The following is a 19,713-nucleotide window of genomic DNA, read 5'->3' as shown; positions in this document are numbered from 1 at the left end:
TTCACAAAAAATATATAACTGAAACCAGAAAGGAAAGGAGAGAAGCTACTTAAGCTTCTTGCTGAAGTCAGACAGATCCAGAAGTTGAATTCTTGCTATGCTCTCTGCTTCATTTCTCTCCTTCTCAGTGTTGTAACCCCATCTCCCTGTTCCAAGTAACCCTTAATTTAAGAAGAGTTCAAAAGAAATAAGCCGCTTTCATCAAAAGTACAAGTAGAGCTTTACCCAGATACAAGTTCCAGCCATCTAATGCTGGTTCTTTGATCACATTCTTCAAAGTAGCAAGACGATCTTCGACAAAGCTGACATCAGAAGCAAAGTGAATGTGAGGGGGAAAATTCAGGTTATATGTAGATCATGCATTCCATGAAAAGATGCTTGTGTGTACGTATAAAAGGTAAAGCTAATAGAAGGATTATGTTGTGGCAGTTAAGAGAGTTAAAAGAAACATATTAAAGAACTTCATCAGTAGAGGAACTCTACGTTGCTTTTGTACTCTTGCCCTCGACATGCCCTTTACTTTTGGCCATTACATATAATCCTGTTATATTCTGCATGATCTGATTTATCCTTCCCTGTTTTAGACAAGTTCTTCATAGATGCGGTAACAGATTACTCAATAACGGATGCAAATTTTAACCATATTGCACTTAGGATCAGTGATTTCTCTGCTGAGCATCATCACTAAGACACCCCTCAGCAAATCCACAGGCCAAAGTGCTCCATACGCATATATGCATAACATATGGAAACTCTCATCCTATCACGGGTATTCATCAACAAGGGTGGCGTAGTGCACAAGGATCTCACCACTGTGGGGTATGGAGAGGATTGGATGTACGCAACCTTACCTTTGCATGCATGGGGGCAGTATCCGAGCCTAAAGACCGATGACCTCCAGCTCACAAAGCAGCAACCTTACAGTTGTGCTAAGGCAGAAACTCTCATATTTTCATGGGCATTCATACATTTTCAAAATACAAAGCATGACAAAGTAGTTTGTCTACATCAATATAGACGCCTTGTCTCCCTGGACCAGTCATTTAGGAGTTCCTCTACAATGTCGCATTAAATTCTTCCCATTTACACCTCATAAACACCATTCACCCACTACCTATAAATAATAGAGGAAAACTCGGGTAACCAAAAAAAAATGTAAACCACCATTAGAGAGAAGATGCAAATATAATATAAATATCACCGTGCTTTGCATTCAAAACTATTTCGGATTAATGTAACAGAACTCGCAAGCAGACGCAATGATATGAGCTGGTTATATTAAAAGCTATGTTTTTTCCCATAATGGACCCTAAATTCAATCGTATTTTTATATTAGATCCCCAATCACCAAATCTTCATATTTGTTTCGAAATGGGGGTATTATTGAAAACAACTTAGTGGACATACAATAAAACAAACTTAATGGATTTTGGGGTGTGAATTACAAATACAAAGATTTGGGGGCATAATATAAAAATAAGAGAGAATCTAAGGTCTAGCAGGAGGACAAAAACCAAAAGTAATGAATTTGCTTTATGCAGTAGTTTTCTATCTGAAATCTATACTAATAAAATAGGATTGCTATATCAAAATTATTTATTGCCTCTTTTTCCCTTTTAATTTTGATAATTCACAATAGTGTTCATTATCAAATGGTTTAAATACTGACCCATATTATTTTTTAATAATAATAATATAACCCATATTAAATAACTCTTTTGTCCTCTCAATTTTGATAATTTCCAATAAATGCCTAATATCAAATGATGAAATGCTAATCCATGTTAAATAAAAAGCTCATCATCAGGAAAAGAATAAATTAAAAGTTAAAAATTAGAATGAAATCATACTTGATATAATTAAAATTAAAATTATGTCATAAATATACTCCAACTGATTCTAAACTTATTATATTCCAAACTTGTTTTACTCGTACAATAAATTCAGAAATATGATCATTACCAAATAATTAAATTAAAAATTAAAGCTAAACTTTATTTGATATAATTATAATAAAAATTATGTCAAAAACTATTATTTATACTCCAAACTTTATTTTACTCATAATTTGAAACAGAAATATGAGACAATTATATCCACAGTATAAAGAAAAGTGAGTGCTATGAATTGCCAAAAATAACTTACTGGAGCATCAAGCCCTCATGCTCTGGCATAAGCTGAATCTTTTTTAGCACTTCTACCTTTGGCCTAAAAAACAACAAGGATCCTTGATAAAGAACACATCCAAGCGCTACATAAGTCACTGTTAAAAGTTAAACAGAAGCAGCAAATTCTACTGACCCAGTTCCTAATCCATAGATCCTCTCAGGTGGGATGATAACCCCTGCCAGTTCTCGCAGTAACGCATCAGCAAACCTGCTCTAAAAGCCACATATACAACACGAAGATGTTAAGATGAAATGTAAAAAAATATAAAAGGAAAGATTTTTGAATTTACTGCTACTCATAACTGTATCAACTTAAGATTATAGCATCAGATGCTCCTAGTGTGCATTATCGCTAGGTGTCTAGAATATTTATTTTTTGGGAGAAATGCATCAGCCATAATTGATTCATTAATCAGCATGAACACCCAAGCATGTAATGCAAAGCGGAGATACAATTGTATTTTTAAATTCATGGAACCAATTGCCAAATGTTTTGGCAGACATGACAGCTGCTGCAAGAAATTAGTTGCCTTCTTGGTTGATCCCTCGGAGGACATACAAACCTTTGTATCATGTCGGAAAGATTGTTAGCAAAATGATGATACTATTGTTTGTTTGTGTGTGTGTGGGGGGGGTGGGTGGGTGTTGCGGTTAGTTCTTAAGAGTTCAGAAGTATGAAAATAAGATCTTTACAGATAGAGGCTGTTAGGAGGAAGATTATTTGGTTGGGATGTTAATTGTGTCATCTTGGAGTTGCAAGTAGGTTGGAGAATGGGAGAGCTAATAGGATAACAACAGAAATTGAGGTTGTTGGGATGATGTAGTGATTTTCAATGTCTCCATGTTAGCAATCTCAAGAAAGGAGATTTATTTCGCTAGGGATGACTAGATAAGCGTATGGAAGGGATTCAAAGGAGCAGATGTGGGCAGCTGGTCAGAATATCGGTTGAAGGGGAATGTGGCTAGCAACTTTAAAAGTAGGGTTTTCAACTCCTTGAAGAAGCGACAGTAGCAAAGAGTATTAAGAAACATATTGATACTCGTCATTGTATTTCATCCTGAATAGTTTCATCAAGTTATTCAACTTGTGTGCAGGTTTCTTATCATGTTCAATGCAGCTACAAACAAAAGTGATGTAGGACACTTAACAGACAATTTCATGGAGGATTCGGACAATCACGAGCTAAATACAGATTTATACGTATTATTGACTTCTGCAAAGAAACAATCATATCTTCCAACCCAGAAGGCGGATTATGACATATTATATATGTAAATCGTCTATCTCGACGAGACGGAACCAACTAGATTATCAGATTTTAAAATCTTATCAGTAATACCCAGTTTTGGCTGAAATTCGAAAATAATCAGCTTTTAGTTTATTTTTAGTAATAAAGTTGGAGTCTATTTAGATTAGGAAATAAATTCAATATTAGAGTTAAATTAGATTAGGAAACAAATTCAATTTTGATTCATGATTTGTTTCCTCTATTATAGGAAGTCTTTTTAGGATAGAATTTGATACTTTCTATTTCTTTGTAATTCTAGTCTTACTATTAAGATTAGAAAGTTCTTTTTTGGAAGCAATGATTATCAATAACTTCAACAACGATGAGATGACACCGTCGACACTAGAATATGGGAAGCAACAGGGAAAATATTTGGAAGAGTTTTTCATACCTAACTACAGAGCCACATGGTGCTAATTACATACACATGTCATGGGAAAGATTCATACACAAGTTTGATACAGAAGAAGTCCTAGCAGAGGAGGTAAAAGAATAAATGGAGAAAATCAACGCTAAATACAAAGCAGAAGTTGAACGTTGTAGAGAAGAAAATTATTTATAATGAAGCTACTATTTTAACAAATATAAGCTCGGGGTCGAGCTTCTTTCAACAATGGGAGACTTATTTATTTTTCTATTTAAGAAGAGTCATGTAACCCGAAAGAATAATAACTTTACATCAATCAAATTTTAATATTTTAATATTTTTTTCACAGATTTGGAGATCGTTCTTTGTAGATGCAGAGAACACCCCTTAGTGGATTTCGATGTTATCACTTCCGCGATACGTTAATTGATCTGATACCAATTAACGCAGCGCGAAAGTGATAACCTCGGAATCCACCAAGGGGTGTTCTCTGAATACACAAAAAACGATCTCGGAATCCACCAAGGGGTGTCTCTGAATACACAAAGAACGATCTCTGAATCCACGAAGAACTTCGAATCCACGAAGAACTTCGAATCCACGAAGAAAATATTAAAATAAAATTTTTATGATGTAAAGTCATTATTCTTTTGGGTTATATGACTCTTCTTAAATAGAAAAATAAATAAGACTCCTAGTAAGACTAGAATTACAAAGAAATAGAAAGTATCAAATTATATCCTAAAAAGTCTCCCTATAATAGATGAAACAAATCATTAATCAAAATTGAATTTGTTTCCTAATCTAATTTGACTCTAATATTGAAATTTCCTAATCTAAATAGACTCCAACTTTATTACTAAAAATAAACGAAAAATTTATTATTTTTGAATTTCAGCCAAAACTAGGTATTACTGATAAGATTTTAAAAATCTGATAATCTAGTTGGCTCCGTCTGGTCGAGATAGGCGATTTACATATATAATATGTCAGAATCCGCTTTCGGGGTTGAAATATATGATTGTTTCTTTGCAGAAATCAATAATACATATAAATTTGTATTTAGATCGTGATTGTCCGAATCCTCCATGAAATTTTCTGTTAAGCGTCCTACATGAAAAAGTCTGTTCAGTTTCTGATAACATAGTTCATGCTGGTAATCTGTGTAAAAAATACAAAAATATAACCCTCAACTCTCATTGCAACTTCAGAGTAGTGGTGTAATGGTTATAGGGACTTAATTTAAGCTGGTATCAAAGCAATATAGGTTCAAATCCCACCGGCCATTAATTTAAAACGAATTTTTAACAAATTGACCACTGTGTGAATTCAGGTATCGACTTATAAAAAGGGTGCTCAACCTGTGGGGGCATGTTAGAATATAAAAATATAGCCTTCAACTTTCATTACAACTTCGGAGTTGTAATGTAATGGTTAGGGACTCTAACAATCTACATCACTTGGGAGAGAGAAACTCAACGGATCCAGCCATAGGTTTATATCTCCAGATTTACTTTGGTTTAACAGAGTTCTCGTCTCCAGTGCTCTTTAGGCACAGGCATCTGATGGTGGCAACAACTAAACCATCCCCTGTGATTAATTCCATATGAAGGTCATGGATGTGGGCTAGAAGCCTAGAACTACTCAAACGTGTAGATGATGAAGATGCACTACAATGTTAGAATGCAATGAAATATTTCCTATAATTCCAAGGCCTCTCAGGAGCCACTTTTACATGCATCTTCTTTGATGGCGAAGAAGATAAGATAAACATTAGGGATATACTCGTCTATATTTCTAGGCTACAATGAATTTTCATCACGTGAGCTGGGTTTGATATATTAAATGGTGAGGACTTCGATGACGAGGAATTTGTGGAGTTCCAATGATTTGATGGCTTCAGAGAGGAGGGTGAAGGTGATGGCCACTGAAGAGTATAGGGAGGTGATCTTGCCATAGAGATTTTCTACAGGATGCACAGGACGCTTTCAGTTAATGGTTCACTTGTGGTGGAGAGAGATAAGAAAGAGACCTAGATGAGGGAAAGAATCCCCAAGCATATGAGAGGAAAGTAATATAGACATACTAAGGAAAATTTCTCATGCTTGGAATCAAAATGTATTAATAACAACATTTTTTTCTCCTTCATTTGAGTCTGTTTGTACGAGCCATCCATCCAGCTATTTCAGAGCCTGTCCTCAGGTAACTCAGACAATGCACGATATCTCCTTGACTGCCTATTTTTAAGGAAGAAAATAGTGACCATCTCAGATGATGAAGCACTCTGGAGCGCACATAGACGATAAACCATATGCTCAGACAGGCTGGAGAATAAAACTATGGTACAGAATCATGTAAGTATACCTGTTTTGTAGTGACGATATATACTTGCGAGCTTGCAAATCTCAAGGCATCGGCTGTTCCTGGATAAAACCTGCATGATCACTTTATGGTCAAATCACAAAAATGTAGGCCTTCTCTTTGCAATTATATTCCAGATAATCCATCCATCTTTTATCTCCTATATCATGAGGGAAAAAATTGCTGTTATAAAGTAAACAATATTCTATTATTAGTCTAGTGTTGGGTCCACTTTATCCAAAGTCTTAAGATATTGGTTTTTTTTTAAGTCTTATGATATTGGGTTGTCAACTAAAAATGTATATCAAGGTAACACGAGAGTTAACGACTAGTGTGTAATGGTGCTGGTTTTGAAGAAGTATTGCTGACCAAAATGGATAAACAGGAAACTTTATATCTAGTAAACTATAATGCAGCTTAATAATTAATAAAAGGAAGGTGATTTTTTTTATTTATTGTGTATGCAAACAGAAGTTCACTTGAGAGTCAATAATAATGATACAGGGTGGAGTTCATCATAATTATTGCAACAAAATTTGCAATTTGTTGGTTCTGCATGTATTTGATGTAGTGTTCTAAATGTCTGATGTCGGGGACGTGTCGTATCGAATAATTCCATATTGGACGACAGATATTGGATTATTTAATAGATACTAGGGTGTCAGATCAGATAATGTGTTTAAACAAATCATAAATGTTCATACATGAAGCACCAAAGAGTGAAGCTATGGAGAAAGATGCTTATCTTTTGCAAAACTTTTCGGTCTCAACTGACCCCTAGTTCTTCTTTGCAGTTATTTACACAGAAATATTTGTTTAGGTTTTGACCTCAATTGATCCATGAATCCAGACCAATATAGGAAAACACATAAAGTCCTAATCGATATTGAAGAATTTTGCTTGATCTTTTTAGGTTGAAATGTCACCACTCACCAGAGATATGGCGAAAATAACGATATGTTGCTCAAAATTGTCAAAAACAGTAAAGGTTATTGAGACCATATCACTTTTCAGAAAGCATTACAAAGGTAATTTAGGCCGATATATCGGCCATGTTGGTAATTGTTGGTATTAGGTGTAGCCCAAACATCCGTAGCGCAACTATGATGTCAAGGTTTGCGGGTCAACCCATGAGAAGAGAATGAGCTCGTGGCGCTGCAGACGAGCTCTTCCAGGTGGGGCGAGCTGCAGGCGACCTCCTCCAAGTGGGGTGACCTTCAGACAAGGTCGGAAATCTGCAAGCGAGGTCCACTCGAAGTTGACGCTATCAGGCGAGCTCGAGGAAGGCGCTGTCTGGCGAGCTTCGTGGCGGCGTCGACACATGGCTACTGAGTGCGATCTGTGTTCTGCAAGCGAGCTTCTAGCGGTCCGTATGCGAGCTCGATTTGGGATTGGGTCAGGCTAGCTCGAGCGGGACTCTCACGCAGGCGAGGTCGAGATCCAGCTCATGACAGCCTGGCTAGGGTTTCCCTATAAAAGGGGAACCATGTGCATGAGAAATTGGTGAGAAGAAACTCAGAGGCGCTTTTTTGCTTTAAGAGCTTGGCGACGGCTTTTGAGAGCGTCTTCTCCAGCGATTTTGAGGAACGAGATTTAAGAGGAAAATCTCGTTGATTCCTGTAGTGATCTACTGTAGCTATTTTGAGAAGAGATTTTCTAGTTGGAAAATCTCACACCCCTTTAGAGGAACAGAGAGTTTGTGTTTCTTTCTTTTGAGAGATCTCAAGTTTGAGATCCTCTCTTTGCAAGCTTGTAATCTTCTTTAATATTAAAGAAAATTATTTGTGTGGCTCCCGAGGACGTAGGCAAGTTATCGAACCTCGTTAAAACTCGGTGTTCTCATTTTCTTGTAATTTTTTAATTTGCTGTGATTTCTTCTTTCTATTATCTTAACACAAGATCCGGTAAGACAAATTCCGCACGAGGGTTTATATTTGACAGGTGGTCGAATAGCTTAAAATCTCCAATAATTGGTATCAGAACCATTGTTCGGATCTGTGTGTATAAGAAATGGCAGAAGAAGGTAAATCTAAAATTAAAAATTTTGACGGATCAGATTTCACCTACTCGAAGTCACAGATGGAGGACTATCTGTATCACAAGGATATTTACCATCCGTTGATGGGTAAAGCAAAAGGAAAGAAGGAAGAGGAATCCGACGAGGACTGAAAAATATTGGATCAAAAGGCCTTGGGGCAGATCCGATTGTCGCTCGCAAAATCTACCACATAATATTTTAAAGGAGAAGACGACGGTGAGACTTATGGAAGCGTTCGTAATGATGTACGAGCAACTGTCAGCTGTAAATAAGGTGCATCTCGTCAAGACACTATTCAACCTCAAGATGGCATAAGAATGTTCCTTCATGATGAATCTCAGCGAGTTCAACACGATTGTTGATCAACTCATCTCAGTTGACATCACGTTTGATGACAAAGTGTAAGCCCTATTAATACTATCGTAATTACCAGATAGTTGGGCAGGTTGGGTGACCGCAATCAGCAACTCGACGAGAAAGGAGAAGTTAAAACTGAGTGAGGTTATGAGTATGATTCTATCCGAGGAGGTTAAAAGAAAATCGAATAAATCAGAAGGTTCAGGTTCAGCCCTACGTCTCAAGCAAAGATGCAAAAGTCATAATAGGAGGAACCAAAACAGGAATCGATCGAAGTCGAAGAACAAGAGGTCTAACTCGAAGGTGAGACCTATCAAAGGAAAATGTTGGAACTGTGACTAAGAGGGCCACATGTCTTCAACCTGTAAAGCACCGAATAAGGATAAAAATAAGCAGGAGGCTCATATTGTGCAAGATGCATTAATTCTCGCTATGGATAGCGATTCCGATTCATGGGTCATTGATTCGGGAGCACCTTTCCACGTCACTGCTAATAGAAAGCTATTTCAGAACTATGTAGTAGGGGACTTTGGGAAAGTATATTTGGAGGACAATGAACCCTGTAGTGTTGTTAGAAGAGGTGATGTGCAAATACAGTTGAATGGCTCTAAGTGATATCTGAAGAATGTCATACATGTACCGAAGCTGAAGAAGAATCTTATTTCGGTTGGCCAGCTTGGAGCAGAAGACTATGTTACAATATTCACCGTAGATTCGTGGAAAATCTTCAACGGTACAATGGCGGTTGCCTGAGACAACAATACTGATACCCTCTACCTAACTTCACATGCGAGTGGCACCCTCGCAATTACAGCACGTAAGGAGAGTGCAGATCTGTGGCATAATAGGCTAGGACATATGAGTGAGAAGGGCATGAAGATTCTTCACTCAGAAGGGAAGCTAACCGGCATCGATTTCGTGGACGTCGGTGTTTACGAAGACTGCATCTTTGGGAAACAGAAGAGAGTTAGTTTCCAGAATAGTGGAAGACCACCTAAAAGCTCACAAGCTAGAACTTGTTCATACAGATGTATGGGGTCTAGCTAGCATGTCTTCTGTTGGCGGTTCGGCATACTACGTCACTTTTATCGACGATCACTCGAGGAATGTGTGGGTATACTTCATGAAGCACAAATCAGAGGTGTTCAACATCTTTAAAAAGTGAAAAACCATGATGAAGAACGAGACAGATCTGAAAGTAAAGTATCTGAGATCAGAAAACAATGGAGAATATGAACTGAAGGAGTTCAAAAAGTTATGTGCTCTGAACATGATTGTTTGGAGAGGACCACTCCAGGGACGCCGCAATAGAACGGTGTAGCAGATAGAATGAACAGAATGCTGACAGAGCGTACGAGGAGCATGCGTCTACATGCAAGTCTACCAAAAACTTTTTGGGCGGATGCGGTGCATACCACAGCATACCTGATAAATCATGGACCATCAGTTCCATGAACTTTGGGATTCCGGAAGAGGTTTGGAGTGACAAGAAGGTTAATCACTCACACTTGAGAGTCTTTGGTTATGTGGCATATGTCCACATCAGTGATCATGACAGAGACAAGCTGGAAGCTAAGTCACTGAAGTGTACATTCATTGGGTACGGTATTAATAAGTTCGGGTATCGTCTTTGGGATGAGAAGAACAGGAAAATCATCAGGAGTCGAGATGTCATATTCAATAAGGTGATGTATAAGGACAGGAACAATGCCAAGCCTGACCAAAGCAGTAGGAGCAACACTATAGATGCGGGCGCATCTGAGTACATGAATTTGAAGGAACTTCTAGATTGGGGAGACAATGTCTAATTCTGACCAAAGAACGGAGGAGACTCCAGGTACAGAACTAACTACTCAGGACGATGAGCTTAGGAGGTCATCCAAGGTATCCAAACCAAATCACATGTATCTCTCGTCACTAGACTACCTACTTTTGACAGATAGTGGAGAACTAGAATGCTATGAGGAGGCTATGCAAGTCAGCGAATCTCAACAGTGGGAGCATGCAATGCAAGACGAGATGGATTCTCTCCACTCTAACGAGACATGAGAGTTAGCACCGCTACTTACACAGAAGAAACCCTTACATGACAAGTGGGTCTACCGGGTCAAACAGGAGAGTGATGGAAGGAAGAGATATAAGGCCAGATTAGTCGTGAAGGGGCTCCAACAGCCGGAAGGAGTGGATTATACGTGTTGGGGATTCGAAACAATCAAATTGAACCATTGCCCTTCCGGACTGTGTTAGAAAGTTAAGCAAGAAAGAAATTCACCATAAATCAAAGATAAAAACTTACAAAAATAAGAACAAGAGATAACACATGAATTTAACAAGGTTCGGCAACGTGTCTACGTCTTCGGGAACCACACCACACAATCTCTTTGATTAATTAAAGAATGAATACAAACACTCAAACAATGAATACAAACACTCTGAGATTCTCTCTCCTTTTTTTCTCTTTCTGATGATTTTTCACATTCTTATTAACCCTAGAAAACATATAGATATATATATGAACCAGCCCAAACAGAATTCAAAACAGATTAGAAACCTACCAGCTTGACTAGCGGTCGACCGTCGAACCAGTCGCGATCGACCGAATAAACGACAGAAACCTAAAAAACGCCTACAGGGTCTCGCAGTCGACCGAACCATCTATCGCGGTTAATCGGAAAAAGCCGGAGACTTTTTCCTATCTCGTGCACGTTTGGGGTCGACCGTCGATAGCACCGCGGTCGACCGTACTGTAGTTTTCCTGTTTCCTTCGTTTTGCTTTATCTTCTTAATTCCAGCTTCGGCTTCAGCTTTGGGTCTATACTTAAACTAACAATCTCCCACTTGAATATCAAAGCGCCATCAGCGAGTTCATCCAAACTTTTTCCTTCTTCGTAGGTATCTTCTCCTCCCCGAAAAATCATTTCTTCAATCATCAACATCCCAGCGATCTCGTCGATCCTCCTAGTGTGACCCCGTCTTCATCTTTTACTCATGTAGACCAACTGAAGTTGCGCACAACTCCAGTTTCTCAATGGTGACTACCTTCGTCAACATGTCCGTCAGATTTTGACTCCCCAAAATTTTTATTAAGTGTAACTTTCTGTCTTTAATCAGCGAGCGTATAAAATGATATCGTACTTCGATGTGCTTCGTTCTGACATGATAAACTGGATTATTGACAAGATGTATAGTGTTCTGGCTATCACAATAAATAACTCCTCTCCATTGTTTCAGATCTAACTCTTCCAAGCACTCGTTTAATCAAATCATCTCCTTGATTGTTTCAGTCACCACGACATACTCAGCCTCGGCTGTAGATAAAATCATAATCTTCTGCAAACGTGAGACCCAGCTCACTACTATCAATGCTAAGATATAAACATACCCCGTGGTGCTTCGCCTCGTATCATGATCATAGGTGAAGTCCGCATCCACGTATCCCTACAGCACCAGCTCCTTCCTCTTGAAACATAGTGGCTTGTTTATTGTCCCTCTCAAGTACCATAATATCCACTTCATTACCTCCCAATGCTGCTTCTATGGATTGCTTGCAAATCTACTCACAACTCCCACTGCATGGGCAATGTCCGACCTCGTGCAAACCATCGCGTACATGAAATTCCTAATGGTCGAAGAATATGGCACCCTGCTCATATGTTTTCTCTCTGTATCTATCTTAGGTGATTGCTCCTCAGTTATCTTGAACTGACTTCCCAAGGGGTATGCTAACAACCTTAGCATTTTGTATATTGAACCTCTGAAGTACCTTCTCGATATATTCAGCTTAGCTTAACCTCAACGTCCATTCAGCTTTATCCCTACTGATTCGCATCTCTAGAATCTGTTTTACTGCATCCAGATCCTTCATTACAAACTCATTTACCAGCTGTTTTTCAAACTGTTTCTCATTTAAACACGGTCCTGTTATTAACATGTCATCAACATATAATAACAATATAATAAAACTGGACTCGAACCTCTTGAAATAGCAACAATGATTCGAATTGCATCTTCTGTAGCCATTGTTTTGCATAAAGTTATCAAACTTCTTGTACCACTGTCTTGGAGTCTATTTCAAATCATATAAGTTTTTCTTGGGTTTGCACATCATCTCTTTCTTTCCTTCTTCAATGAAGCTAACAGGTTGCTTCATGCAGATTTCTTCATCCAAGTCACCATGAAAAAAAGATAGTCTTCACATCTAACTGCTTAAGGATGAGGTCTTCTGCAACCACCAAGCTCAACACCACACTGATAGTTGTGAGCACCAAGCTTAACACCACCATGATAGTTGTGAGCTTTACAACAGGAAAAAATATCTTCGTATACTCCACTCATTCCCGCTGCTGGAACCCCTTTACAACTAATCTGGCCTTAAACCTCTTACTCCCATCACTCTCTTGCTTTACCTGGTAGATCCATCTGTTATGCAAGATCTTTTTCTGTGCAGGTAGCTGGGCTAATTCTCATGTCTCATCAGTGAGTAGAGAATCCATCTCTTCCTGCATTACATGCTCTCACTGCTGAGATTCACTCACTTGCATAGCCTCCTCATAGCACTCTGGTTCACTGCTATCTGTCAACAATAATCATAGCACTCTGGTTCACCGTTATCTGTCAATAATAAGTAATCAAGAGATGAAAGATATTTAGGATTTGGTTTGGGTATCATGGATGACCTCCTAAGATTCACGTCCTGGGTAGTTGTTTCTGCACCTGAAGCCTCCTCCGTTCTTTGGTTAGAACAAACATCATCACCCCTATCTGAAAGTTCCTCTAAATCCATGTACTTGGATCCACCTGCATCCAAGGTGTTGCTTCCACCGTTTTGGCTATCCTTGGTATTTTTCATGTCCTTATACATCACCTCCTCATTGAATATGATGTCTCGGCTCCTGATGATTTTCCAGTTCTTCTCATCCCAAAGACGATACCCGAACTCATCAATACCGTTTCCAATGAATGTTCACTTCTGTGACTTAGCCTCTAGCTTGTCCCTGATATGATCACAGATATGAACATAAGCCACGTAACCAAATACCCGTAAGTGTGAGAGATTTATCTTCTTTCCACTCCAAATCTCCTCTGAAATTCCAAAATCCAATGGAACTGATGACCCATGATTAATAAGATAAGTCGTTGTATGCACCGCATCCGTTCAAAATATCTTAGGCAGACCTACATGTAATCGCATGCTCCCGACATGCTCCGTCAAGATCCTGTTCATCCTCTCCGTAATACCGTTCTGCTGCGGCGTCCCTGGAGTAGTCCTCTCTAAAGAATATCATTCGTAGCACAGAACCTCTTGAACTCCTCTAGCTGGTATTCTTCACCATTGTCTGATCTCAGACACTTCACCTTCAGATCTGTCTCGTTCTCCACCATGGCCTTCCACTTCTTGGAGACTCCGAACACCTCTGGCTTGTGCTTCATGAAGTAAACCCACACTTTCCTCGAGTGATTGTCGATAAAGGTAACATAGTATCTCGAACCGTCAAAAGAATACATACTGGCTGGACCTCATACATCTGTATGAATCAACTCTAGCTTCTAAGCCTTAGGTGGTTTTTCACCTTTCTGAAAACTAACCATCTTCTGCTTTTCAAAGATGCAATCTTCACAAACCCCGACTTCCACGGAGTCTATCCCGGTTAGCTTTTCCTGTGATTATAAGATCTTCATCCTCTTCTCACTCATGTGCCCTAGCCTGTTGTGTGACAGATCTGTATTCTCTTTATCAGCTATAATTGTGAGGGTGTCACTCGCATGTAAGGTGAGGTATAGTCCCTAATTTGTTACCCCGGGCAACTATCATCATATCGTTGGAGATTCTCTATGAATCCCCTGTGAATGTCGAAACATAACCTTTTGCTCTAAGTTGTCCCACCGAAATAAGATTCCTCTTCAGCTTTGGTACGTCTCATGTTCTTCAAGTTCCACGTAGAGCCCTTCATCTGAATCTGCACGTAGCCATTTTCAACAATATTACAGGGCTCATTGTCCCCCAAATACACTTTTCCAAAATCTTCTGCTACATAATTCTGAAGAAGCTTCTTATTAGCAGTGGCGTGGAAAGAGACTTCTGAGTCGATGACCCAAGAATCTGAATCGCTATCCATAGCAAGAATCAAAACATCATGTACGATATGAACCTCCTGCTCACCCGCATCCTTCTTTGAACTCTTGCAGACTAAAGACATATGACCCTCCTGGCCGCAGTTCCAACACTTTCTTTTGATAGGCCTAACCTTCAAGTTCGACCTCTTCTTCACTGACTTCAACCGATTTCTGTTATGGTTCCTTTTCTTCTGGCTTCTGCCTCTCTGCTCGAAGTTTAGGGCAGAACCTGAACCTTCTGATTCAGACGCTTTTCTTCTAACCTCCTCAGATAGAATCATACTGACTACCTCACTCAGCTTCAACTTTTCCTTCCCCGCTGAATTTCTGATTGCCGTCACACGACCGGCCTAACTATCGGGTAACTACGATAGTAATAAAAGGGCCTGTACTTCGTCATCGAACATGATGTCTACGGAGATAAGCTGATCAACACGATAAGCTGATCAACAATCGTGTTGAACTCGCTGAGGTGCATCGTGAAGGAACATTCTTATGTCATCTTGAGGTTGAATAGTGTCTTGACGAGATGCACCTTATTTACAGCTGACGGTTGCTCGTACATCATTGCGAGCGCTTCCATAAGTCCCACCGTCATCTTCTCCTTTAAAGTATTGTGTGCTACAGATTTTACGAACGAGATCCCCGAATACTCTGTATAGCGCGACTAGATTAAGGGGCGGATATAAGAAGTTTATGGATTCAAGGCATCTAAACCAGATTCATATTCACCAAGAGTCAGTCCTGTCCAATCATGAACTGGGGGTTCCAATTCAAACCTCACGATCAGAAGAAATCCCTAGAGACCGAGTATATTGGAGTCACTATTAATATGATTGGCAGAGGAAAAGCTTCAGGTCCTAGTTCCGATGACTCTGAGACAAGTCGTTCACCGACCGTTAGAGAAATCGCTAACGAGTTTGAAAGAATCTACCAATGCACTCGAACGCGAACATGAACTATTCCCCCTGTCAACTATTGGAGGTTAGCCAGAGGAACCAATTCCGATGACGAATATTCAGCCATTGCGGAGTCTCAATCATCAAGTTCTTTTGTTAAACATGAGAGCTTCGCCCACATGGAAGAAAATTCTGAAGATCTTGCAAAGAGGGTTGCTGAGCAGGACGTCATGCTCCGAGCACAGTAGGAAACCATCAATCAAATTCAGGATATGATGCCTCATATCATTACAAGTAGAGCCAATTTCAAGAAAGCTGAGTCGCAACCTCGTCTGGAATCCTCCCGAAAAGGATGGCCATCCATATCAAAGGGGAAACAAAGAGTGAATGAGACTGCCAAGCAAGAAACTCATCACGTAAAATCATCCCTCGAAGAAGAGATTGAGAACGAGCAGAATCTCCAGTTTGCCAAAATAAAAGAATTGGAAGCTCGCCTCAATGTTGTAGCCTACAAAAGCGAGCTCCAAGATGAGGGGGTAGTGCAGCATTATCCTGTCGAATGGGATGCAGCCCCTTATCCTCCAAAATTTGAGGTCCCGACACTACAAACTTTTGACGACATGGGATCACCGAGCCAACATATCTATCATTTTAAGTTACAGACTGAGAATATAGTATCAAATGATGTCATACTGGCTCAATTGTTCATTGGCACCATCAAGGGAGTTGTCTTTGAATGGTTCAGAAAATACCTGCGGGATGTATCCAAAAGTAGACGAATTTAGAGAGACTATTTCTGTCAAGATTCTTTAAAGATGATACAAAAATCTCCATCCATATCCTTCTCGTCACTAAGCAGAAGAAGAATGAGTCCGTCAAAGCCTTCGTCAAGAGGTTTCGAAGCATGGCTCTTCGATGTTCGTCAGGTATGGCACAGTCTACCTTAGTGGAGACCTGTCGACATAACTTACAGACCGACATTCTAGCACAAATGAGGGTTGCAGAATGTCGTTCCTGAAGACAACTAATCTCTCAAGGCGAACAGGCTCAAAAGATTATTGTCAGGATCAAAGCTGAAGAACAAAATAGGCAGGATCAACCTGAGCAATCGGACCAAGCCTAATCTTCTCAGTCAGATGGGGAAGATACTACGGCCACTAAAGCCAATCCTCTTCAATAGGATGGTAAGTCCAACAACTATCACGTTAACAGTTATCTCTAATAGTCAAACTCGTTAGATAGTGGCCCACTAGGTAATGTGCTATGTCTACCCTTTTTCCTCCCTGCACTTGTTCAAGACTGGGGGTTGGTTTATTTGTAGTTCATTGGATTATAAGTAATAAATTTTTCTGAGTTGTTATGTTCAATAGAATACATCTGTCAACCACGAAATCCGTCAAAACTATCAAGTTAACAATACACCTATGATAGTCCATTTCCCCTAAATTTCCCCACCTATCCTCTTCAAGTAGAATGGCGGGTTCACCAAAACTATCATGTTAATGAACATATCTGATAGTACATTTTTCCCAAATTCCTCCACCAATCCTCTTCAAGTAGAATGACGAGTCTACCAAAACTATCACGTTAATGATCACATGTGATAGTTAATTTCTCCTAAATTTCCCCACCAATCCTCCTCAAATAGGATGACGGGTCCACCAAAACTATCACGTTGATGATCATCTCTGATAGTCCGTTTTCTCCAAATTCCCCCACCAATCCTCCTCAAGTATGATGACGGGTCCACCAAACTTATCATGTTAATGATCACCTCTGATAGTCCGTTTTTTCCTAAATTTTCCCACCAATCCTCCTTAAGTAGGATATCGGGCATGTCAAAACTATCACGTTAATGATCACCTCTAATAGTTCTTTTTATCCAAATTCCCCCACAAATCCTCCTCACATAGGATGACGGATCCACCAAAACTATCACGTTAATGATCATCTCTGATAATCTAATTTTTCTAAATTCCCTCACTAATCCTCCTCAAGTAGGATGGCGGGTTCACCAAAACTATCACGTTAATGATCACCTCTGATAGTCCATTTTCTCCAAATTCCTCTACCAATCCTCTTCAGTAGGATGGCGGTTCTACCAAAATTATCATGTTAACAGTTACCTCTGATAGTCAAACTCGTTAGATAATAACCTACCAGGTGATGTGTTTCTATTTCGACCTGATGAATAGTGGCTCACAAGGCGATATGTCATGTCTACCCCTCTTTTTCTTCCCCCGCTAAGTCTTAATCAAGACTGGGGGTTGGTTACCTGAAATCCACTAGATTAAGAATAACGAATCTTTCACATCGTCGAGTTAACATTATACTTTTGACGATCATCACCCTCACGGAGTATGAATTCAGCTTGCATTACTCCCAATTTGTCACGTTAACAATATACCTCTGACAATTAACTTATCAATCCTCTTCAATAGGATGATAGGTCCTTAAAATGCTCAAATCGTAATCTTCCCCAACAAGACGTTAAGTTTTTAAAATCTTGTTCAAATCACAAGTACAAATTTTCGTCATGTTAACACCAAACCTCTGACAAATTAACTTATTAATCTTCTTCAATAGGATGATAAGTCCACAAAATTATTCTGATCGCAACACAAATCCTGTCATGTTAACATCACACCTCTGACAAATCAACTTATCAATCCTCTTCAATAGGATGATAAGTCCACAAAGTTGCTCCGATCGTAACACAAATCCTGTCACGTTAACATCACACCTCTGATAAATCAACTTATCAATCCTCTTTAATAGGATGATAAGTCCACAAATTGCTCCAATCGCAACACAAATCCTATCACGTTAACACCACACCTCTGACAAATCAACTTACCAATCCTCTTCAATATGATGATAAGTCCACAAAGTTGCTCCGATCGTAATAAATTTCTGTCACGTTAACATCACACCTCTGACAAATCAACTTATCAATCATCTTTAATAGGATGATAAGTCCACAAAGTTACTCCAATCGTAACACAAATCATGTCACGTTAACACCACACCTCAGACAAATTAACTTATCAATCATCTTCAATAGGATTGATAAGTCCACAAAGTTACTCCGATCGTAACAAATTCCTATCACGTTAATATCACACCTCTGACAAATCAACTTATCAATCCTCTTTAATAGGATAATAAGTCCACAAAGTTGCTCCGATCGTAATAAATTCCCATCATGTTAACACCAAACCTCTGACAATTAACTTATCGACTCTCGTCAATAGAGCAATATGTCCTCAAGGTTGCTCCGATCGTAACAAATTCTTATCACACTAATCCCACACCTCTGATAAAATCCACTTATCGACTCTTCCTAATAGAGCGATAGGTCCTCAAAATTACTCTGGTCGTAATATTTTTACTGTCACGTTAATATCACACATCTGACAAAATTAACTTATCAACTCTCTTTAATAGAGCGATAGGTCCACAAACCCGTCAAGTTAATATCACACCTCTGACGACACAATCCACTTATCGACTTTCCTTAATAGAGCGATAGATTCACATACCTGTCAAGTTAATATCACACATCTGACGACCAAATCAACTTATCGACTCTATTCAATAGAACGATAGGCCCAAAAAATACTGTTAGGTTAATATCACATCTCTAACAGTTAAACCCTCCCCAATAAACTTGTTAAATCCTTTTTCAACAAGAATAGTAAGTTTTTATTATAAAATCCCCAGTGGATTAAAGATTTTTTGGAATTATCCTAGTGATAATAAAGAAAATTTCTGAATTACACTCTAAGTTAAAATTCATGCCAAGTTAATACTACACCTCTGACACTTCTAACTTTCTTTCAGTGCTTCAAGTGAAAATATAATACAGGAAGAAATAATGACAAAGTCTATGTATTCAATACCGTAGCCAATGATTATCATTAAATTAATAATCTCTGAATCCATACCTCGCATGTATGGGGAATTTTATCCCGAATCCTAAGTAGGAATAAGTCAACACCTAATACGCGTTGTCGGGTAGTCTTTGACCGTAAAAAGGATAAAAACCTACGTATTCAATATCGTAGCAGGTTGTTATTAATAACATCAGAATCCATGCCTTACACGCATAGAGGATTTT

The 19,713-nt window shown here is 39.0% G+C and overlaps 1 protein-coding gene across 1 annotated transcript in view; it reads right to left on the bottom strand.

Moving 5' to 3' along the window:
* The window catches only part of LOC109837546, a 33,926-nt gene continuing 14,213 nt past the window's right edge, over positions 1 to 19,713 (bottom strand). Inside the window, exons 5-9 of the mRNA XM_020405840.1 lie at positions 6,189 to 6,258; positions 2,302 to 2,381; positions 2,146 to 2,208; positions 226 to 302; positions 1 to 146 (exon numbers count right to left, since the gene is read on the bottom strand). Of these exons, the coding sequence (XP_020261429.1) occupies positions 46 to 146; positions 226 to 302; positions 2,146 to 2,208; positions 2,302 to 2,381; positions 6,189 to 6,258 (391 nt within the window). The 3' untranslated portion in view covers positions 1 to 45. The remainder of the gene's footprint in view (positions 147 to 225; positions 303 to 2,145; positions 2,209 to 2,301; positions 2,382 to 6,188; positions 6,259 to 19,713) is intronic.

Source organism: Asparagus officinalis, chromosome 4 (assembly GCF_001876935.1).
Source record: "Asparagus officinalis chromosome 4, Aspof.V1, whole genome shotgun sequence".
NCBI classification, from domain to species: Eukaryota; Viridiplantae; Streptophyta; class Magnoliopsida; order Asparagales; family Asparagaceae; genus Asparagus; species Asparagus officinalis.
This window is presented reverse-complemented; position numbering and strand designations above follow the sequence as displayed.